General features: G+C 38.7%; 1 protein-coding gene across 3 annotated transcripts; it reads right to left on the bottom strand.

Annotated features, from left to right (window-relative positions):
* Positions 1-5,617: 5,617 nt before the first annotated feature.
* MS3_00010502 (uncharacterized protein) lies at positions 5,618-21,079 on the bottom strand (the record flags this gene model as incomplete). Of its 3 annotated transcripts, none has more annotated exons than XM_035732172.2 (8): positions 5,618-5,767; positions 8,089-8,356; positions 9,610-9,770; positions 10,427-10,673; positions 11,753-11,857; positions 16,844-16,984; positions 18,616-18,782; positions 20,776-21,079. In XM_035732172.2, coding segments are annotated over 8 exons (1,410 nt in total), but the record flags the coding sequence as incomplete, so codon positions are not given. The 3 variants fall into 3 exon arrangements, with proteins under 3 accessions (XP_035588428.2, XP_051072602.1, XP_051072601.1); XM_051218879.1 differs by having other exon boundaries at positions 8,093-8,356; XM_051218878.1 differs by having other exon boundaries at positions 8,180-8,356.
* Positions 21,080-24,792: the final 3,713 nt, after the last annotated feature.

The following is a 24,792-nucleotide window of genomic DNA, read 5'->3' as shown; positions in this document are numbered from 1 at the left end:
AATCCTCAATCTACAATAGCTTCATATTGTTTACTGGTGAATGCACAAATGCAGTTTTAACAGTAGTAAATTTTTGTTGATTGTTTGAATTATGAACCGCTGTGTATACTCTTTAATTGTCGGTTTCCTTGTATTCTTTATTCTTACGGGAGCACGAAACACAATCCCTGACTGGAAAACGTGACAACTTTCTGTTCTTGAGGATTCTATACTGTTGGTTTATCGTTAGCCAGCTAAATATATCGAGGCGTTGAATAAATCCCAAAATAAATAGCTCTGTAAGTCTTCGACATTGGATGCTGACCACATTAGTTTTAATCGACTCACCTAGCTGAAGACGCTCGGTCATGCATCCGCATCAGATCACAAGTGGGAACGTCGTGCTCAACATCCTCTTCGGTCGCTAGTTAGTTTAGATCAGTCTATCCTCGATATATTGATAGCCTATCAAATATATCTTCGGACCTACTAGCTTCTGTCTTTTGATTTCACTCGGTGCGTACGATTCTTAGTAGAAGGCGTTACTAGTTAAGGCGTTGTCAAACTCCGAATACCTGTGGCATCTTCAATATAAATGTTGTGAAGGATTATATGCTGTGTATCAACCCTCAAAATAATTCGCATCTTAGTTCTCTGATATTGATTCCGTCTTTATCAGTTCTACTCTACACACCCTTAGCTAACGACATACAGTCAAGCATCCTCATGTTTAAAGAAGCTGTGATTCTCAGCTCTTACTAGTCGTTAGTTTTTTTATTATATACACACTGATCATTAATCTAATGTAACTTCTTACACTCCCCCTCTTAACTTCCTTGTTTGATTGGCTTTGGGATCATTGGATAAAAATGAATTTAAGATCATATTGTTGACAAAGCTACCTATGACACTTTCAGAATATTGTATTAAATTCGGAAACGAATCTAGTCTGTATCCATCCAACGATAACCTCTCTATCAGTCACCCACAATCTTCATTTTCCGACAAGGATCTGAATGGTGAATCCTACCAAACGCTGTAGAGAAATCTAGAAGTCAAGTTTTGGGATGGATGATTGTGTTTTTGTGGGAGCCAAGCTATTCCGGGTAGTCCACTTGACTGTAGCACAAAGTTTACTGAATGGATTAACCAAGTAAGTCTGTTGAAAATTGTTTTCAAGACTGCATACAACAAGCAAGTATCCACTTCCTAACTTTTTTCATGTTTGTACAACTACTTTTTTTCAGTCGAACAGTAATAGTTGTCATTCGCGTAGATTCTCAAGAGTGAAAATAAAACAAACTCAGGTTAATACTTAAGTTGTATCATACTCACGTAACGCGTTGATTTCTAAACAGTGTATCGTACACGGCATTTAATCTGGTACAGGTATACCAAAATGTAACTTGCAGAATTTCATGACTATCGATTATGTAATTAAAGTCTGACAATTTTGTTCTTTACATCCTGATCAATTAAAACCAATAAAAAATTCCAGGACGGTCGCCACTTTGCTTTTCACTGGATGGACGCCTTTAGCATCACTAATATGTTGTACAAAATCCCGACGGTCGGTTCTAATATAAAATTTCTAGATGTTTACGGTGATACCGCGTTTCTGGATGCATTTGAAAACAAGGTCTAGATGCTGAATATGCGCATCTTTATCAGAAATACGATCAACCTATCTTCAGCGAACGTATGCATGACATTCAAACCACTGAATGTGTCATAGGCCAGTCTTTGCAGGTTGTGTACCATTTCACAAACGGAAAGACGCGGGCAAAGACCCATGAAGTTCGTAAGAAATGATGAAAGCTGCTTAAGGAATGTTACCTTAAGTAATAAAACTTTTTATATTCTCTGAAGTGATGGACTTTTAAAAAAAGCAGCTTCCCTTCCTGGGGTATCTGTAGGCTCGTGGATATCTAACAAAAAGAGCTATAGGGATTAGTAATAGGTCACCTACAGTTACCAGTCGGATGCCATTCATTGCAGTCAGATTGAAGGACCATGTCCAAGGCAAATGCCGATGAGCCTTAAAGTTTCTAGATAATTCCTAGGTTCATCATGTCCACAAGTTTGCTTTTGGCCAGCACACACTTTTGCAGTTGGCCGATGCCTTTTTGGTAGTGCAGGTGTTCCTGTTGCCACGATTCGTCGTGCTATAGGATTATCATCCAATCCGACATTAGTTAACTTATCCATTCTGCTATAACATCAGACCTACTTAATCTAAATGACGTAAGTGGATGGCACAACATTGTTTGTGCTGGCTTGTACTATCATGATAATCAAGAACATGGCGTCCAACACTTCCAAAGAACACATTTGACACAATGAGCATGACATTTTCATTGATTGCCGCGTCTATCATAATTACTAACATTCACTTTGCGTTAGGTGTGAATCTTCACAACTGTCTCAACTTGGCGGACCACTTTAACCCAAGGCGATAACCCAGTTAAATAATAAGTCGGAGATAAATGAGTCCGAAAATACATTTAGGTCACCAGAAAGTTGAGAAGAATCGTATTTAAAGGGACTAGTAGATGCAAGGTATGTGTAACATGCCGTTACGACTCGTAATCTAATGCGGATATGTGGCCGAGCGCCTCCAAGTAGTGTCAAGTAAAATTAATGAATTCAGCACAAAATATTTTGTAAATTTACGCATCGCCACATGCCCTCCTCTTTCATTTTGATGCTTTTAAAGTTTGGGTAGGTTCAGAATCGACAAAGCCATACACGCTGAATCCTTGATTCTCGAGATAATGACCAATGTTTACACCCAATATGACATTTGAGGCGTTTAGAACTGGTAAAACATTGATTTTCTTGTTCAGTGTAACTATTCAGACAGCTTATTTTATTATTAATAACGAACTCCTGTTGGTCAACATTTACCACTTTCTCAACATGGATTTCCGATACATCTGAAGCTTATGCAACCATTACATACTGATAACTAACAAGCTCTACAATTGTTCACAGTTCACCAAAGAAACATAACTACTTCGTTCAACTCAGCATATATTATGCCGTAGTAAGTTATTACATATAATCTTTGATGGCTGACAAATTATAAGCAACAGTCTTATTCCATTTGATAGAACACAAGGATTCCTGGGACTCGAAGTGACCAAACTTTTGAGCAATCGCTAATCAGTCATATAGAGCAGCCTTTATGCCATCTTGGATTCGAAAAATACACACTACGCCGGGACTACTTACTAAGCATCGGCTGAACTTAGTATTTGGACAACAAACTGTAAGCTGAACGCGAATGCACCAAGTACTTCGACTAGCTTGAAAATATCGATATTTGATGTGTTAAGCTAACCACTTTCCAAACCATCGATTTCAACTGGTAATGCGAATTAGATTGTGAGACTGATGTTCCGAACGAGACCATTTTTCTGACTGAATAATCACTTATTTGTAATTAACCCTCACCGCGAAACCACATTGCTAAGGACAGATTTGATGATGTCTTTACATGTAACTAAGAGCAAAATGAGGCGACGCCCTCCATGTTGAAAACTGCCAAATGGAAACCAAGAAATATCGACTCCAGCGTAAATCGCTTGCGTTCATGGTTGGAATGACTCCTGTGTAGTCAACTAGTTGAAAATTTTTTCAACGGAAGACTGACGATATTGAGAGAAATAGCGATGTGACAACAGCACTAATGCGGGGATTTACACAACTTGCATCAAGGTAATTTTGTAGAACCCCTCAACTAGGACCTAAATTTCAGCTTCCTTACACACATGAACTAAAGCTTTCCAGAATGTGAGCTTGATGGCTATAAATATTGCTTCTATTGTTTCAGAAAAATGAAGTAATTGACAAGTATTCATCCTCAAGAAGTAATCCTCACTTCCAAATTCGAAAGTGCTTCAACTGGTTAAATTTGATCTTAACGTTGGGACAGTAGTTTATCATTTCGAGACGGAACTGGTATGCTTGCGAGTCAACAACCCGGAAGAACCCCCCCAAAATGATTAATAATACTTCGAAATCTAGAAAAAATATGGGAGCACAATGAGTCTATATTTATGAACAAGCATGTTGTTACGGAAACACAAACAGCCTTACATATCGGAGAAATGAGGACTCTTGACTACACACTAGAAAAGAAGTGACAAAACGAATGACCGCTCAAATAATGAACTTTGATTAAAACACTGTGCTACTTGCTTAACTTAGCACCTCTATACATATAGCCACCAATTTTGTTCGATCTCAAGCGACTGACTCGAAATTTGCATTTATCGGCGAAGAAATCCGTCTATTGCGCAATTATCATATATTAGGTTTGTATGTTAATAGTTGGTGGAATAGATATGTGAAACAATATTGAATGATCTAAATGACTCACAAATCATAAAAAGAAATAACCAGTTGAAGAAAGTCCGGGGTTATTGCACATTTGTATAAAAACAGGTAAGAAAGTACTACAGTTACTACGATACGTGAACAACATTATGTAGAAATTTATGTCCACTGTCACAAGTTACTAAGTTTCCAAGAACAATATAATGAGCGAAACATGTGTGTAACAACTGACCATTTACAAGAGGAAAACAAATTTTAGGAGTATTCATAGTAAGTCAAATTTTGAATTTTAAAGTTGACTATGGTTAACTAAGCTTGAAAGGAAGCACAATTGAAAATAATCACGAAATTAGAAGTATCAACTTTGTTAAGTATAGAAATGTAAGTGAAATATGATGTATAGATTGTTCACAGAATGAACGAATCGGAAGATTTTGATACAAATATAAAGTGCTTACTAAACATTAGATAAATCAACATCCGACCAGCCACTGGGCATCAGGAGCCATACGAATTTCTGTGTCAAATTATCAAGATTTAAGTAGTCAACTAAAGTGACTTATAGGATTTGAGTTATAAACAGTCATTTATTAACTATCTAAGCAGCAGAAACAACTTCACAAATATATCTGCAAATCATATACGCAGCAAACAGAACAAAATCAAAATTTAAACAGACGAACGAAAGTGTAAGGACTTGAACCAATGCATTCGTCAACTAATCAACCATAAAAAGGGACCAGGCAATCCAGTCAGTTCAATGACTAAGTTAGCAGTCATTATCAGTAACCGTAACTTACTTCTTCAATCACTAAGTATCTACTCCATAACTTTTTGATTTATGGCAACCCACTATTTGTTACCCTTAATGATTATCGTTGGAAGTTAGAGATATTACTCTTAGACAGTATTTACAAAAATACTATTACCTACACAGGAAGTTTTCAGGATTACCTCCGTCTTATTGAGTGAACTCTGATAGCCTGTTTTAGAAACACCAAAATGTACCAACATATTTTCTGATGCTTTCATTACACAGCACAGCTTTCTGAAACGTGGCAGCACCAGAATTCACATGTCAAACAGTCTGATCACTCATATCTCAACATTATGTACCATAACTTTCATACAGAGTACACGAATAACATCGCACGATTGACACCAATATGCAAAGAAACACGCAAGCTTTTGACTCACTACTAACAGTCGTACAATAGAAGTACATCTACCCTGGAGTAATCACTGATTTACAACACACTGACCCAAACAAATACACAGTTGCTTGAATAATGAAAAACCAATTCTTTTACCAACAAATTGACATAACCCATTTAGTTGGGGCAAGTGATACAAAACAAAGACTCAATGGAGCCAAAATTAAGGAGGAAGTAAGAAATGCAGGAGTTGAGTATTGAATACCTTGAATCCATTCATCGTGTTAAAGTGCCTAAAAAGAAATCCAAACAGGAAATACAGGTTGTCAGAAAAGAATAAATGTGGAATACTCATGAAGTAAAAGTTAGATACTTCATTGAGTGTGATAGCATTCACTTAATGATTAATCATGATTTATTTCAGACATAATTTGTAACTCTCGATTTAATAAAAAAACAGACATGATAATCAGAGGCGAGCGACAATGAAAAGAAACATATTATCCAATCAGCATCAGTGGAGGTTTTTTAAAAAGCATTACCAATCGTAATGTGTTTAGATGGGTTCCAGAACTTTCCAGCAGCTCAAAGTTATCTAACATTCTATAGATACCCTAGATTTTCTGTACATAAACTAAACTTGGAATAAAGCGTTCTTTCCATATTTCATGACTTTTGTCTTATGTTCAAGTTGACGTGTCGATCTACCCTAGGGGTTACTAGAAGAGCCTAGGGAACATTAGAAGATTTATCAGTAATATTTGCTGGATCAACTTGATTTAGCAGTAAATAGAGCTTAAAATTTCTAGACACTGAAATTCCATTCGGTGACGATCTGAGAACGCGGATTTTGGGAGGGATCGATTAAGATCCGAACATAAGTCTGCACAACTCTGCCTGTAGCTGTTATAAGACTACTGACGGTCTCGAGTCTGCGTAGAGCAGGACGGCGAATTATGAGGGGGGGGACATTTGCTTATTTGAACGCATAAATATTGGTACAAAGGGGTACCAAATATGTGTGGGGCCAACATCCCTATCCTGTAGGAAACAACCCTTCTAAAAAACGCCAACCAGAACAAATTAAATTCTGCCCTGTGAGTTGAAAAAAATGATGAAAACTGAAATTCTTTGGAAGTCACGAGGCCGATGCTCCTTCTCGGTCTGGTCCCTAGATGGTTGCTAGACATTTGTGTCAGTTTATTATATGATTAGCTACTTAATGTTTAGTAGATAGGCAAAACCCAACGTTACAAAACAGTTATAAGTTTATTCTTTTTACAATGTACTTATCGATGCTGCTACTTTCCTGATTAGTGAGATTTAGCATAAAATATGATTACATCAATGTACACTATTCCCTGCTAGGAGATCAAACGAGTATTTTACAATAAAAGCGATGGGCCGGCAAACCCTTGAAAAATTCAAGACGTTTCACAATCGCTCTTCATTACATTTCGAAATGATAATAAGGAGTAAACTAAATAAAAGTGTACTAATTAGGAACCACGTGAATAGCTAACTATAAATATGAGGCCCATTAAAATTAAAACCATTATAATGAGTTACACAGTTTGATGTACGGCAATACAAGAAGAACTGAGTCGATACTTGGTTAATAAATGTTTTTGCAATTTGTAGGAATTAATATTAAGAGGAAATTTTAGGTTGAGTAAATTTGCAAACTTTCTTCAAAAAAAGACATCAACTGAGTGATTAAAGCGCTTTATTCTTAATTTCGGGTCAGTGGGGTTAGAATTCATCTACTTGGGTCTAAATACTTAAACAGTATCATATCAGCATTACAGAAACGTGAAAATGAGAAATCAACCTAATTTAATATGGATTTTAATATTTGGAAATATATACGGTGGCAAAATGATGAGACCACAAAAAGCGAGGCCTTTATATTAATGAAAGATATGGACTAAATGTGGTAATTGGAGGGTGTGAAGTAAAAACAAACTTTCGAAAAAACTAATGTTACAATTTAACGATTAGTAAAATCTGAATTCTAATTAGATTTTTCTGCACACGCAGGTTTAATCTGTTGATATTTTTTTCTTTTCAGATACTATTAATACAAATGTCCCCGTCTATGAGCACTAGAGTACTTAGGACTAAAAAACTTCAGTAACTTGAATGTTCTGGTATTTTATTTATTTTACAAAAATCTGCGTACTTAATTTTCACCTACTTATACGATAATCTGTGTTACAATTAGTAATGATTATTATGTTAAATTTAAGTATTCATTTGCTGAAAACAGAAAAGAATGAGGAAACTTCATATTACACCTACTGTATGATGAACAAACGAATACTGATGGTAAGTAAAATCTGTTTTATGAATGAATGATTTTCAAAAGCGTAGGTCTATGGCCAAAAACGATTTCCTCAAATGGTAGCTGAGTAATGACTTACGGTTTTAGTACTCAGCTTTCGACCAACAGGTTTCAGCTTAAGACTTTGGTTTAGTATCATCAGTACACACATACAAAGTGTAATTTAAAGCTAATTACCTAAAATTCAGCTTGGTAACTGAGTCACATCTCTGATTAAAACAGAAAAAAGATATTATCGCCTAAGTAAAATTTTAACAATGTGAAATGTACTTGCATGAGAATTATGCAGTCCAATATTGGCGAAAGTATATCTAGGTTGGTGTGTTGTCAATTTGTTAGAATGATCTGCAAACAAACTTACACCAGAATTGCCAAGCATAGAAGTATTGCCAGCTCCAGTGGCAGCGCTAACAATGGCGGCTACTACATTCGGATTACTTAAGATATTCATCGTAGCAAGTGCAGCAGAATTTGAAGAATCCACAGATACTCCATTGTATTCTGGTTGCCCATTTGCTGGGGTACCTGAGTTTCGAGTCTATATGGAGATTAGGTATGCAAAAAGTATATATATAAGATATAGTATATTTGATTGAAATATAAATCTTACAGCCAATGTGTTTAATTCACTAGGTAACTCAACAAAATCTATATTAAAATCAACAATAAAAATGCCCAACCTAAAACAGAGCGTATGAAACAAACTCAGAACTGACTTGGTGACAGTGATGAAACAATAGATTCTCCAAAGACAATAACAGTGTCTATTATCTGTACATAACAAAATATAAGTGAATGTAGTGCTTAGCAATTACATTAGGATGTCATAACCTTCAACTCCATAATATGTCATTAAAATAGGATCATTGACTAACTACAAGTTTTCTTATTATGGACTGACCGATAACTTTCTCTAAACAATAACACAATCAACCTTTATCCTCAATAGTCAGCCAGAAGACAACACAAGCCGATATACCTTCCGTTCTTCAGACTCAAAACTTCATAGGATTGCATAATTATACAACCACAAATAAGAAATCATAATTGGTGTACACCGAAGTCACACGTGATACAAACTGGGCATTAGGTATATAACTGATCAACAATAATTCCGGGACAGTAAAACAACATTGACAGTAAGTTAAGTGGAAGCTTATAATTATGACAATAAGAAAATACACGATAACTACACAATAGCAATAGATATAATTCACCACATAGGAGTTTTACGTCTGCTAAATATTTTTTTGACAGAATAAACAGGAGATATGAACTAGGCACACAACAAGGACATAAACATAATTTGTGCAGTATTTAAAAGTATGTTTCACAATCAAACTATCGCTGGATAGATTTGGTCTGAAAATTTTGAAAACTGAGATCAGTTTTTGGATACGTAAATAAAGATTGCTGCTATCCAACAAGAGCCTCCGAAGTCGGACCAAGCCCTATCAGTGAGCAAAGATCACTCACTATAACTACCACGGTGACGCTTTAGTTGTATTTAAGATATTTGTTGTTAGAAAATAATCTTAATATTTGTCAAACTGTTGACTTCCATTCACCCGGCCGTGATTACAAGGAAGCATGGAATTCTACTATTATTTCGTTGCATACAAAAAGATACTTGAATCACTCACTTCGTATGGTCATATGTACTAATTGTGCAACAAATGTGTTACTTAGAGATAAACCGGCTTTTAAGACTTAAAAGACTTATATACCTAGATCACACAGTCAAGTGCAAAGTTTTACACAGTAGTAAATTCTAATACTGAAAGTACTCACATGATGGACACGAGTATATTCTGCTGCTAAAACAGCAGCAGCTGCTGCAGCTGCTGGATTCATTCCCCCCATTGATCCGTTTCGACTTCCACCTTTACCGGAAGAATGTTGCCCTCCATATCGGTTATTTTGAACCATACCTCCATAAGCTGGTGGCCAAGCTATAAAGTAAAAGTGAGTAATTTACAAATGAATTTAACAAATAGTAACTGATTACAAACGCTGAGTGATGATCAACACACAAATTAATAATTACATGTGTGATAAAGTTTATTGGTAAAGTTTTGTCATTAAGTACTAGTGTACATAAAAATCAGAAAATCTACCAACTGACGTATAGAAAGATAGAACCACTCCATGTGATTACTGGCAACTGATTTTAATCATGCATACCATAAGGCTAACGTCCCACATTTTAGAGTTCGGACATCATATCAAAGCCCAACTGATAACAGTAAAGCTAAACAATAATACTGCAAATCCTTTATCGAAAATAGCTTCATACGTGATAGCTAGTTAAGCTACCCGTCTGATCAAAGCAAAGCACATGAAACTAGGTTTGGATCTAAGATAAAATAGCTGAAATTCGAGTGACTCAACCACAAAGCTACTGTTAATCTGGGCTTATTAAGTGAGATACAAGACACACTTTGATAAATACTTGTCTAATTTTTGGGGTGTTGTAAAATTAAGCAGAGAAACATCACATGAAAAAAGCAAATGTTTCACAAACTCCGTAACACATGAATACTGGCTACGTTTCCTACAGAAATTTATAAGGTGATAAACGAAATCTGAAAAAACAGTAAATGCTTACCACCCCATTGTTGAGTTCCCATCATTGTTGACTGAAGAGCAGCTTGCATCGAGGTAACTGGAATTCGTTGATTATTAGTGTTACTTTGACGGGCAGAGGGAGGGAGTTTGGGGACTGCAGAACCAACGCTTATACGAATACCTTGAATTTCTTGGTCCTTGCCTAACAAAGAAGCTGCAACCTCAGGATCATCGAACGTAATGAAGGCGAACGATCGAAAGGGTTTGGGTATGAAGACATCAGAAACCTAAAATAAATTTTTTAGAAAGATTCGTATATTACGTCAAAACGCAAACAATTTATACTAGTGTAAGATAGACGGCGACAATGTTTAGACCAACTACTTTTGGTGTGGCAACTCGAACTGATGTACGTACGTACGAAGTTCTACGTTGTTACTGATGACTTGACATCACAACTACTCTCCTAAGTAGTGAGCCAAGACACAAGGTTTAACTCGGCCAGATACCCTTCACTGTCAGCTGAATTATGGAGTTTAGAGAAATAAGTATACTTGTGTAAAGTTCTAGGTTTTTGCATTTAACAGATGGAACCAGATATATATATATATATATATATATATATATATATATATATATATATATATATATATCAGTCACAATCTTCAATACGAACGTCAAGACAGTTCTACTGTACGGAGCTGGAACTTCGAGAACTACTACAACCCCATCAAGAAGGTACAATTATTTATAAATTGTTGTCTACGCACGATACGCAACATCCATTGGCCGGATACCATCAGCAACAGCCTTCTCTGGGAGAGAACAAACCAGCTTCCAGCTGAAGAAGAAATTAGGAAAAGACGATGGAAATGGATAGGACATACATTACGCAAATCATTAAACTGCATCACGAGGCAAGCTCTAACTTGGAATGCTGGAGGGAGTCGGAATACAGGAAGAACAAGGAACACACTGAGTTGGGAACTGGAAGCAGACATCAAAAGAATGAATATATATATATATATATATATATATATATATATATATATATACGTACATCAGTTCGAGTTGCCATACCACATTAGCACAGAGATGCAGTTGTCGATTCAAATCCCGTAGAGCTAGATGTAGTAAAATTATAAGCTGTAATCAGAAAAATTAGGGTTTGAAGATGTTATTCAAGGAGTATAATCCAGTGAAATAAATTTGGAAAGAGAAAAAAGAAAGGGACATGAAGAATTCAGATCAGAATTTGGGAGAACACAAAGAGTGGATCGTTTTAGGAAAATAACTGGAACAATCAATAATACTTTATGTTCATGAAACGAAAAGTTAGGAAGATTTTTCGGAAATATGTACTTACTCTTCCATATTGGGAGAAATGCTGGCGCAGCGTTTCGGGACTAATATCTTCTGTTAATCTTCCAATGTGAACTTTTCGGGAAACTTCTTGACGGTCACCCTCCATCTAAATCACCATTAAGAAAGCATTGATCTTTTATTAAATTATATGTCAAATTAATGAAAAACATCACAACCCACTACATTATACAACCAATCTATGGAAAATAAGATATAACTGAAACCTAGTCAGGAAATTATCAAGATTGTATGGTTTAAGTGTTGGCAGATCAAACACCAGGCAAAAATTAAGGCACGACAATTAGGCTTGATGGGTTAAGATCATCAAGAAACACATTTGGTTAATCAACAAAAAAAATGACTAAGAATAGTAAACTAAAATGAAGAACAGATATACAAAAAGACACCGGTAACAATTATTTTCAGTCAGCTACAACGTAGGACCAGGCACATATGTGCATCGGTCCAGGTTGCCATACCGCATCAGCACAACAAGATGAACACCGGATTCATAGCAGTGGTTAGGTCAAAGGTAGTAATATGTAAGAGAAAGATTACATATAGAGATATAGTACAAGAAGAAAGAATTGGTTCGTAGAAAGAAAGATATGAAGCGATTTTAATCTCTTAGTTTAAGGGAAGACAGGGAGTGTATACACCGACGCCATTGTGATCGATTCTGAGCCATGTCACCAAGAGTCTCCAACCATTGGTTACGATAGTCACGCGGACCCCAACCAAGTAGTCTGCATCTACCAACATGGCTCAGACTAGAAGTTAGTGACTTTGTGGACTGATGCCACGTTTTAGTTTGGCCGCCCCTAACTTTCTTCCAACCATCTCCAACACCGGTTAGCCTTGCACGTCGTGGTAATCGGTATTCAGGCATACGTAACACGTGGCCCAACTATCTCAGTCGATGAAGATTCACAACCTCATCAACTGGTTTGCCATCATTCCCTAATACCATGCGTCTAACCTCACTATTACTTACCCGGTGATCCCAGCAGACGCCAGCAATATTTCTAAGGCATCTGTGGTCAAATACTAATAGCTTACAAGTGTCTTCTACTCTTAATGGCCATGTTTCGCTGCCGTAAATTAAAACAGAACGGACTGCCGCGCGGTATACTCGTCCTTTTATTGATAGACGGATATCTCGCCTTCGCCATAGGTGGCGCAAGTTGGCAAAAGCCAATCGAGCTTTTCGAATCCGTGCTGAGATTTCGTCCGATACCAACCCATTAGGGCTGATCAGACTTCCAAGATAAGTGAAGTTGTCAACGCGTTCGACTACTTCACTCCCTATCCTTAGTTCAGGTGTTAACGCAGACCAGTCCTGAAGCAACAACTTGCATTTAGAGGGAGAGAAGCGCATTCCAAACATCCTGGCATTGTTGCTCAGTGCTACCAGAAGACTCTGCATTTTGTCAGCGTCTTCACCAAACAGGACTATGTCATCTGCGTATTCTAAGTCGATAAGTGGACCTCCTGGTAGGAGATCAATACCCGAGAACTCAGTCGACGAGAAAGTTATTTCCATCAGTAGATCTATAATGAAGTTAAACAAAAATGGGGAAAGTGAACAGCCTTGACGGACACCACTTGAGGTTGCAAAAGTAGATGACAGTTCGCCATAAGCTCTGACTCGACTAGTAGTGTTCGAGTAAAGAGCCTTTACAAGGTTTATGTACTTCTGGGGTACGCCTTTCAATGACAGACACTGCCACAGAATCTCGCGGTCTACCGAGTCAAATGCTGCTTTTAAGTCGAGAAAGACCACCATTGTCGGACGCCGATAAGTATGCCTGTGTTCTAGAATCTGACGAATGGTGAATATGTGGTCGATGCAGCCACGACCAGGTCTAAAGCCAGCTTGGTTCTCTCGTGTTTGCAGTTCACGAGTCTTAGTTAGGCGTCTGATAATTATCGAGGCTAGTATTTTAGATATTATATTAGTTAGACTAATCCCTCTGTGGTTGTCACAGGATGATTTTGACCCTTTCTTATATATTGGGACGATAAGTGATTGTGACCAGTTAGATGGAATAACGTCTAACTCCCAGATTTTAGCTAAAATATTAGTCAACCTAATCGCTAAAATTGGACCACCATCCTTAAAGACCTCTGGAACCAATCCATCTGGACCAGCTGCCCTTCCTCGTTTCAGATTAACTATAGCCTTCTCAACTTCAGCAAGAGTTGGGGGACCTACTTCAATGTTCCATTCACACTGTCTGGGAATGGAGGGTAGTTGTAGAGTAGCTGAAGGCCAGCTGAATTGTTCTCTGAAATGTTCCGCCCATCGTTCTAAACGCCTGGACTGGGAGCAGATGAGTGTATCGTCTTTTTCCGATATAATCTCACTTACACTTGACTTATTAATTCCAGTTTCTTTTATTAGTCTGTAAAGCTGTCTTGTGTTCCCTATAGTAGCCGCCTTTTCCATCTCTTTTGCTTTCGTTGCCCACCACTGCTCACGGTCGTTTCTTAGACTTTTTCTTAACCTAGATCTGATTTGTTGTCGCTCTTCCTCATGTTCGGAACCTGATGGGACGAGTTTGCGAGAATCCATCAGTGCAATAGACTTTGAAGAAATCCACTGGTTCTTTGAAACTCTGTGGTTTAAGTCGCTAATAGATGTCACTGCTGCTTCCACAGCTGCTTGTATATCTTTCCAAGCAACATCTGGGTCAGCCTCGTCTTCAGAACTACCTAATCGTGACCTCAGTTGTTCCTGGAACCTACTTTTGGTTTTCTCGCTACTCAATCCAGTTCTAATGAGTCTTTTTACTGAGGCCTTTTTGCGTCCAGTGAGACGCAAGCAGATGCGTGACCGTATTAGGGCATGGTTGGAGTCCAAGTAGGTACTCTAGAGTGAATGACAATCTTCTATTGACCCTCTCCAACGATGACTGATGGCAATATGGTCTATTTGAGTCCATCGTTGGTTTGGTGCAGGCGGTCGCCACGTTAGACGATGTCTCTCCTTATGCTTAAAATTTGTGTTTGCTAAAAATAAGCGATTGTCTGAGCACAGTTGCAGCAGACGGTCACCATTATCTGTTCGCTGTGCCGGAATGCTAAAATATCCACCTAAATGCCTTTCTGTCTGGTTTAAGCTGCCTATCTGAGCATTAAAGTCACCCCCTACGAGTACTATGTCTGAGCGTTTAGCCTTCTGAAGAAGTTCGGACAGCTTTCTGTAAAATTCATCTTTCACATCATCTGAGCTGCAGTCAGTGGGAGCGTAGGCAGAAACGACGAAAAGGGAACGACGTGTGTCCCTATCCTTCCGAGTTTTTACGGAGCCGTTTAGCCGAACAGCACATAGGCGACTGTTGACGGGGATCCACTCTAGCAGTGCTTGTTCCGCCCTCATGCTTAGTGCTATGCCTACACTTGCCAGTCCACGAGAACTGGCCATCGGGTCACCAGATACACGTTGGGTGTATCTCGTTGGCTCTCCGTTTTGCCGAGGTGAGGTCAAGTGAATGACCACACTGGAATCCTGTATGCGTGTTTCGGAGACACAGCATACATCAATGGAAAGAGACTCTAGGGTTTTAGCCAAGGAAGCCTGCTGACCGATTTGACATAGAGTGCGTACGTTGAAAGCTCCAATGTGTAGTTTGGAGCGAGGTTTCAGTAGACCTGGGACAGAGTTTTGAGCACTAGAATCGTTGGCTATGGTGACACTTGAGGAGGAAGCCGGAGGAAGTTTAGGGTTGAAAGTCGATGTAGGAGGAATAATAGGAATTGAAGAGGAAGGTTGATTATGAATACAGTGGTCTTGGGTGCTGTTAGAGGTATGAGGGCGGTTATCACTTCCCGGTTGCCCACACCGTGGAAGGGTTCTTCTGGAGGTACCTGAAAAGGGAATTGGATTAGAGGCGGTCTCAGTGACCTGAGAGCGTGACCGCAGTGCCCAAGGGACAACTGCTTGAGGCCGGTCGCGCACGGCCTTTTTGTGGAAGGTTTTTGACGTGTTAGCTCCGTTCTTCAAAGGGCCTTACCGCCGGAGACGGAAATCCGTGAGGTAAGGTGAGGTGCGCATTTTTAGGGTCGACCTTTTCTAACCCCACCCCTCCTTGTGGGAAGGCAGCATCGCTGTTATGCTGGTTGTCCGAGGGAAACACCTTACTGCTGTCACACCTCTGTACAGTCAGCAGTACGACTTCGCCTTCGGACCTTGGGTTTGTTGCTTTTAGTCTTACCGCTCTTCAACCGACCTGTCTGACATGGTAGGACCTTGAGGAACGGTTGTTCCAGCCAGTATAACTCGGTTGCTTCATCACGATAGGCAAGCCCGACCACCACGTCAAGGTAGCAACAACGGTAACAATTATTTTAAAAACCAGTGTCTATAGTGACAATACTGATGCGAAAAGTGATGTCTTTACTACGTTTAGATACCAGGATAAAACAGTTCACATCTTCCCTGACCACAGTTACTTCGAAACACATCTTGTGAGGAAAAATTATTTGCTAGAGGTCAAGGAAGACTAACCGACATTCGAACTTATTCAATTACATACCGATTACATTTAATGATTATAAACAAGAGAATATTAAACCAAACGAATGCCACATGAACGAAAAATCACACTGATTTAATTGATACAATTAAAGTGCACTAAAAGTCAACTGGACGAAAATCACCTCAAATCAATCTGAATTTTTATTGTGTTAGGATATTAAATGCCCGAACACAACATATTAAGTTAATGAGTGAATTCCGTGCGCTCAGTGGACACCAAGTAAATAAAAGTACAAGTAAAAAAGCCTGGTGATTGTAGGAATTAGCTTTCATTCCCAGGCGTTTTAACAACTTATAGCATCAAATGTGCACATGAAAACAAATCATTGTTCCATGAAAGCCCGAGGTACTTGATTTTAAAGAAACATTTTTCTATTGAAGTCGTAACTTATTACAAGTTCATGTACCTGGATTTGGGTCACGATTTGTGTAGAAAGTAGTGGGAACACCAAGGTCTCCAAACCGTAATAGGCAACCACTTAGCCACCGACCTACTTTTCTACACTAAATATCACAATTCAAAAAAGCTTTGAGGGATGAAAAAATCGTTACCTTTGATATAGGAATGCGAACATCGCATTGTCGATTTTCAATGGTATGTCGTTCAGCTAAACACATAACTTGTGCTGTATAATCAGCGAAGCGGATAAACCCATATCCTTTGCTTTGTTGGGTTACGGGGTCTCGCTTGATCTGTAAAAAATAATAAAGTTTATGGTGCACATGAAAGCCTACAAAAATAATAAATAATCGTCCCATCAATGACTAACATTTCTTAAACATTGACCAGTGAATGTTCTTTGGTTAGAACAGTCTTTCAATTCGTAGCTTCTAATTTTAAAGCAACTAAGAAATATGAAAGATGTCGTCTATACTCAGCTCTACTACGAATTTTACTGCCTTTTGTCGTTAGACGACAAGTGGAGGTGGGCAATGTTGTAATGGATAACAGCTGAATTTAGGACCTTAAATCGCAACTTACTGCTAGTCGTTAGTCTCAGTGTTAATACCTCATGTTACAGGCTACCGAAATTGTAACTGTCCAAGATTAGAGAACAGAACTTGGTGGAACCAAAACTTTTAAGGAAGAAAAGTCTCACTCGACTTTCAAAAAATATGGTCATTAGCAAAAAGGCGGAATTTATTTGGTTCATGCGGTTATATGACATCACCAAGTTTGTGGTCAAGTTACATGTGCCATTAATTTTTCCTTATCTGCACGTCCTCCTCGTCTATAAGTCAAATACGGAACTAATCACGAAAACGTGATTGTACCAATGAAACGCAAAGTTATCTGACGCTGGGGTTGTATGAGTAGTAGAAAAAGAAGAATCAAATACCACAAAGATGGTAAAATTATCATACAAGGGAAAATCAAATCACTGTCAACCATATCACAGTGACAAACAACTTTCAGTAGGGAATCACCACAACGTAATAGTACAATTTGATAAGTACACAGACTGAGAGTGCGTCTACTCTTTCTTGTTCTTCCAAATTCTAATCTTCCGAATTTTTCATGTCCCTTCTCTTCCTAAATTTATTTCACTAAATTATACTCTTTGAATAACATCTTCAAACCCTAATCTTTCTGATTACTACTTATACTTTTACTACATCTACCACTATGAGATTTTAATCAACGATTGTATCTCTGAGCTAATGCGGTATGGCAACTCGAACTGATATATGTACGTACGAAGTTCTACGTTGTTGATGACTGACTAACCCAGACTGAAGGTGCAGGGGGGTTCTAACATGCGATTTAGTTGTTAATTCTTAAGCACTATCAAAGTAACGGTACATACAGAAACCACTTCTAAACAGTTTAACTCATGAGACAAAATGGCACACGAAATTGATACATTTCCTAACTTGGTAGGTTGGTGCTTGTGTATGTTTGATTATGATACGCAGACCAACAAACTACAAGTTGAAGAGACAATATGCAGCGTACCAATACAGAAATATCGATACCCAACATCTTTAATTCATAATTCTCGAGGGTTTTGATGCTTTTGTAATTTCAAGTGAAGAAATGGTACGCTTTTAGAACTAAGCATTACATTAAAATTAAATTTGGCACCATAAGTGTAATTTTCGCTGAACTGACTCAGATGCTCAGGATGATATTATTAGGGATGCACTACTTAACTAGCTGCTTACATTTTTGGTCAGGGCTAATAACGTTCTGTTAGCTCTAAACGTTGTTAAGAGCTACAGTAACTTTAACATTAAAAGCTTCATGTTTCTGAGCCTGTTTGTGGGTTTAAGCTTTAACCAACACTTTAGGAATGCAATTTAAGAAGAAACTTAAAACCCACCTGGATCATCACAAGGTCACCATACTGGCTAAAGTAGTCACGTAAAGTCTCTTCATCGGCCCGCCAAGGCAAGTTTAACACTATCAAGTCCGTACATGTTTTTTTATCAAAACGTTTTTGCTTCATTTTGGAATCTAATGAATCTTCATCTGCTTTTCTCTTAGAACCTTGAAAAAAAAAGCATTGGGAATCACGTACAATGTTATTGCACCTCCAGAAACAAAATAATTTAACATAAATAGGTTTTCTTATTTATGCCGATTGAAGTCCCAACGTTGGTCTTAAGGCTCTTGTACCATTATTATATGCACATATTGATAACCAAATGACCAGTCCTGAAGTTTGCTTTACACATTTAGTCGAAAAGGCCAGATCACTTGTGTTGAAGGCACAAAAGATACCAAATAAAGAAACGTTAGCGATATCTATTTCTGCAATGAAATTATTTTAGACCATTTAGGACATTAATGAACATTACGAACAAATGAATAACAGAATTATATCGAGGTTATCTAACACCTCCATAAGTTCAGACTTTAAACAATTATTTAAGAGTATCTGAAATTTACCGCATTGTTTTTAATGAATAAAACCAACCCTGCCAACTACCAGTTAGTATAATCACTACTTATATTTTCACTTGGACCTCCCATAACAGTATATGGACTAATCGGTATCCAGGGTAACGCTTTAACTGACGACAAAACTGTCGAACAAACGTGGTGTATAGCAGTTTCATATTACTCTAGCAGCTTCACTGTAGCATGAGACCAATACAAATCACTTAAAAGACTAAAGCAGTACTTCAATTATTTAATGATTTATTTGTAAGAATCTTTAAAATCTTTCCAGGAATAACAGACGTACGTTAATGAATAAATATTAGAGGTTCTCGCCGTTAGATCTTAAAGAAAACGGAAACGCAGTACAGTAGTACCTGACACGTACTACGTCAGAAGGCTAGTGCTTTATATGAAACATCCAAGATATTTAAATGAACGATGAGTCGAGTTTGGCAAGCCCATCACGATAAGCTGAGTTAAACGGAATATTTTGAGGTTTTCGACATATTCGGTTCTTAATAATTTTTAGATAAAGACGTGAGGATGTGTGGTTCTGATGGATACTCCCGGGTTTCAGAGTACAAGAAACTGTGTAAACGGTTGACAATTCTCTTTCACAGCATCTTAACAACAATGTCGGCTGGAAGTGTCCACGAAATCCAGACCACTCGTAAGACGCTAAAGGAAGGGACTTCAACACATTATCAACCAAATGTCAGCGGAGATACACAGCAAACAGGAAAGCAACAGGACCACGACTTACTATCTAGGATGTCAAATAGAGGTTTCTACACGGAATTCGACGACAATAGAGAGCATTCAAGGTATCTCCCGGCCAGTAGCTCTTGGAGAACAACCGTTAGACGGATTGCCTTACTTAGTGTTGTAATAATCAAAAACCACACGATGTATGAGAGCGTTCTTAATATCTTTGATCATAAGGAGCCTACGGAAGGAATAAGACAAAGATGCCGGTAACTTGGTATGCCAGTTTAAAACCCAGTCATTTTTCCAAACCAAGTCCCATTGTTTGCCAGATATCGAGAGCTTGAACAACAGAGGTTTGAGAATACATAGGACATTTCGCCACGAACTATAAAACTTGCAGTAAGTACAATTTAGTTGACGTACATAGCTTAACCTATGTGAGCAACGAGAGAGCTGATTGTTATGTTATCTTAAACAGCGCATCCAGTGACTTGAAGAAGGTAAACTAACACAATAGCTCGAACCAACTGATGCAATCCCTAGACCACACCCAATCTCCGGGCTATGGGGAAATTGTGATTTCGTGGTATTCCAAAAAATCGAACAAGAACCCGTAGTCTTACCCAAAGCATAGGGAAATTTAGGGGAAAAACCACAGACCAATCGGAATGTAGGTGATCCCCTCATAACCACTGGGAAATCAAGGAAAGATATATTTCCCCACAATAATTTGAGACTTAAGGGTTTTTTCTCATTTTAACAAACATTTAAGTGCAGCCTCCTCAAAAATTTTCCCCAGAATGAGGAGGTTGGTGACCTATAGTGGTTATGTCAGTGATAAGTAGCCTCACACTGGGATTCATGGTAAACTATTATTAAAGCAACTTACATTTTGGAAAGACACAACAAAAAGTGTTTTCATGCCATTGTCCATCAGCGGGAGGAAATAAACGGTCATCCAAAAGACGAACACCACGATAGCATCCTGAGTCGCCAGACCTGTACTTTAGTCCCGTGCAGTCTGGGAACTGAGCGGTTAATGTTGATAGTAAAAGAGTATCATCATCTTCCAGAGGCACTTCGATTGGTTGGTCATCCTCGGTTTCACAAATCTTAACATATCTTGTTAGCTGCATCCTCACCGTAACCGAAACTGAAACGCGCGTAGAACGATAGAACGACGGGATATCCAATGATCAATATCTTGTTGGTGAATTTTATAAACCGGTTGATTTTTTGCTTGCCTCTTTGGTAATGAAACAGCAAAGTTCATTTGATAATCAGTTTTGTCTTTCATCTTTGTTAACTAATGTTCCGTACTCAACACCGCTTAGAGCGATCTTCTTACATTCGCTAAGCCAAGGTAGACCACCATACAACTAGAAATCGGGTCATATTGTGCCAGTTTTCGAAGGAGGTCAACGCAGTCAAACTTCAAGCTACGAGCCGGTAGAACTTCTCTCAATATCCTCAAAAATTATGGAGTTCCTGATATACGAAGTTGTGAGCGACTACGTACCTTCTATTTATTTCTTTTCAACCCAACAGCACGGTTTCAGAAAAGGTCACTCTTGTATAACCAACCTGCTGACGGCGGTGGGCAGATACACAACCATTCTTGATCGCAAGAGGAAGGTCGATGTCATATACCTTGACTTCTCAAAATCTTTTGATAGGGTCAATCATGTATAGAGCAATCAGTCCTTTTGATAAGTTTCGATGGCGTAATAAGAAGACAAAGATTATCAATACATTTCGAACAATCCGATCACAGATATGCTTGGTAAGAACATATATATAAAAATAAAAGGTCAACTAGACTAGAAATGTAGGGTAAGAGGAGACGAGGATAATAAAGAAATAATGAGAAAACAATTTGAAACCTCATCATCTTGGATAATAGGCTCATATTACCGAGTAATGTTTAAGGTGAGCACAAACTGTTTTTGAATACACAGAAGAGCTTTGAATTTTCGTATGGATAAGGCTTCAATAAACCTTAGTATATGTTCTTTTACACTTTTGTACAAAGCCACAAAAGCCGAAATAAGATCAATCTTATTGCCCGTTTTAATTATGTGTTTGGCAATAGGAGATAATGGATGTTTATCCCCTACCTTTATTGGGTTGATGATGTCACAGGTATTCAGTGTTTGACAACGCTTCTACCAGTAACACCTTCTAATATGATTTGTACCTACCGAGGGAAATCAAAAGACAGAGTCGAGATCGTAAGAGTGTATTTGGTGATAACCAAAATATCGGAATTCTCTGATCTAATCTGGCTAGCGATTGCGGTTGATGTTGAGCACGGCGTTACCACACGTGATCTGGTGCGGATGCATAACCGAGTGCCTTCAGCTAGATGAGTCCACTAAAACATATGGTCAGCATCCAATGTCGAAAACTTAGAGCTATTTATTTAAGGGATTTATTTACCGCTACAGATCACTCCCTCCTAGTGGGGCAGTGACGACCCTATGACGTGGCCAGCCAGAAGTTTAAACCCAACGAGTCTGTCGTTGGTAAACACTCTTCTGATAGCTTACTAAGTTTAGCAGCGTCTGGTCGTCTTTCCTTACTATATGGGACCGAGGTACAACATAGTAAAAAAAGAAAAAGTTACAACGAAAATTTTGACTCCTCGTAAACTGCATCGTTCTTTTCCAGCCATCCTGGAAAAGAAAAACGAAAATGTAGGTGAATGTCGCAATACACTCGTATGTGCGTAAAAAACACAACGTCGGCGAAAAAATGGAAAATAAACTCAAGCACATGTAATAGCGTTCAAAAAAAATTTTTGTTTTTTGTTCGTTTTTTTAAATAAAAATAAAAATATATAAGCATAGTAAAATTTTTTTTTTAAAATATTATACATCGTAGAAAGAAAGATCGAGATAATATAAAATATCGAGTAGTGCCTTACGTGCAGTAGTCGTTTAAATGTTCTGGAAATCTTACTCTTCTTCCAGAACGCGTCGTTTTAGGTTTACTTTCAGATACATTCGGAGTATCATCGCTAGTGTTGGTTGTCGGTTGAGGAATTATGAGTGTAGGAGTCGTGTTGTGCGATTGTACCGAAGAAAAGTCGACGTGAATAGGATTTCCTTCTAAATACGCTGCTTCTAAGCGATCGATGCTGATGCTATCGTTTGTTCCGTTCTTATCGACTATATAGTACTTAGATTCACGTTGAAGAACTTTGAAAGGTCCTTCGTACGCTGATTCGAATGGTCGTCGATGCGAGTCTCGACAAACGAAAACGTGTGTACAATATCGTAAGTCAGGTTGAACGAAAACATCGGTTGATTGTGGTCGAGTGGAAACAGGTTTAACTGAACGCATTGCGTTTGTAAACCTGTTCGTGTAGGAGGTTAGATCCATGTTGATTGAAGAGGATGAAGGATCCACGAATTCTCCTGGAAGTCGAAGTGTTGTTCCATAAACGAGTTGAGCTGCAGTGTATCCAATGTCAGCTTTTACTGCATTGCGGATACCTAGTAAGACGAGTGGAAGAGCGTCGGTCCACTGTGAAACGTTTGCAGCTGATAGTGAAGCTTTTAGTTGTCGGTGAAAACGTTCTACCAACCCGTTTGCTTGTGGATGGTAGACGGTCGTTCGGAAGCGAGTGATTCCTAAAAGTGTGGTCAGACGACGGAAAAGTTCAGATTCAAACTGACGTCCGCGGTCTGTGGTGATGGTTGAAGGGCAACCGAAGTTTGCTACCCATCGTTCGACGAAGGTGCGGGCCACTGTTTCAGCAGTGATGTCCTTGATAGGTACTGCTTCTGGCCATCGAGTGAAACGGTCTACGCAGGTTAAGAGGTAAGAGTATCCATTTGAATCTGGTAGTGATCCTACCAGATCCAGATGAACATGTTCGAAGCGAGCATCGGGAGTTTTAAATGAGCCTAAGGGACATTTATTGTGTCTGATAACCTTAGATTTTTGGCAGCTTACACAGGAGCGGCCCACTCCCTCACGTCTTTATTCATGCCAGGCCAGCAAAAACGTTCTGCTATAAGCTTGATGGTTGCACGAACACCTGGATGAGAAAGCTTGTGCAATGTGTTGAAGACATTGCGTCGATAATGTTTCGGCACGATTGGGCGATCCCTACCTGTAGATGTGTCACAAAGTAAGGTTTCCTTACCTGTTCCCATCTGTTTGATGCGTAGTTTAAAGGTTGTAGACGATAACTCGTGCTGAAGATCACTGTCTTCTTTTTGAAGCTCGGCGAGTTTAAGAAGGTCGATTCCTTGGGAACTGTTCAAGGAAGTTATGCGAGATAAGGCGTCTGCAACTACATTGTTTTCTCCAGAAATATGTTGAATATCTGAAGTAAACTGCGAAATGTAGTCCAGTTGTCGAGACTCACGGGGAGAGTACTTGTCTGAAGGAGAGCTTAGAGAGAAGTTGAGGGGTTTATGGTCCGTGAAAAGAGTGAATTCACGGCCTTCGATGTAGTGTTGAAAATGTCATACAGCACAATGCATAGCTAGGAGTTCCCTATCGAATGTGCCGTACCTCGATTCGGTGTCTAGCAACCGTCTAGAGAAAAATGCTAACGGTTTCCAGGAGTTGTTAACCCATTGTTGTAAGACTCCTCCGATTGCTGAGTCGGATGCGTCTACTGCGATACTAATGGGTGCTCGGGTGTCCTGATGTGCAAGCATTGTTGCATTAGCGATGAGTTCCTTAATTGTGGAGAATGCTTTACGTGCGGTGTCGTCCAAATTAATGGATTTCGCGTTTCCACGAAGTTGATCGGTAAGAGGCTTCATAAGTAAAGCGCATTTCGGTATGAAGCGTCTATGAAAACTTACCAGGCCGTTAAACGTGCGTAATTGCTTGACGGTGGTCGGTTCTGGGTAATCCAGAATGGCCGCCACTTTGGTCCTAAGGA

This window comes from Schistosoma haematobium, chromosome ZW, assembly GCF_000699445.3.
Source record: "Schistosoma haematobium chromosome ZW, whole genome shotgun sequence".
NCBI classification, from domain to species: domain Eukaryota; kingdom Metazoa; phylum Platyhelminthes; class Trematoda; order Strigeidida; family Schistosomatidae; genus Schistosoma; species Schistosoma haematobium.
This window is presented reverse-complemented; position numbering and strand designations above follow the sequence as displayed.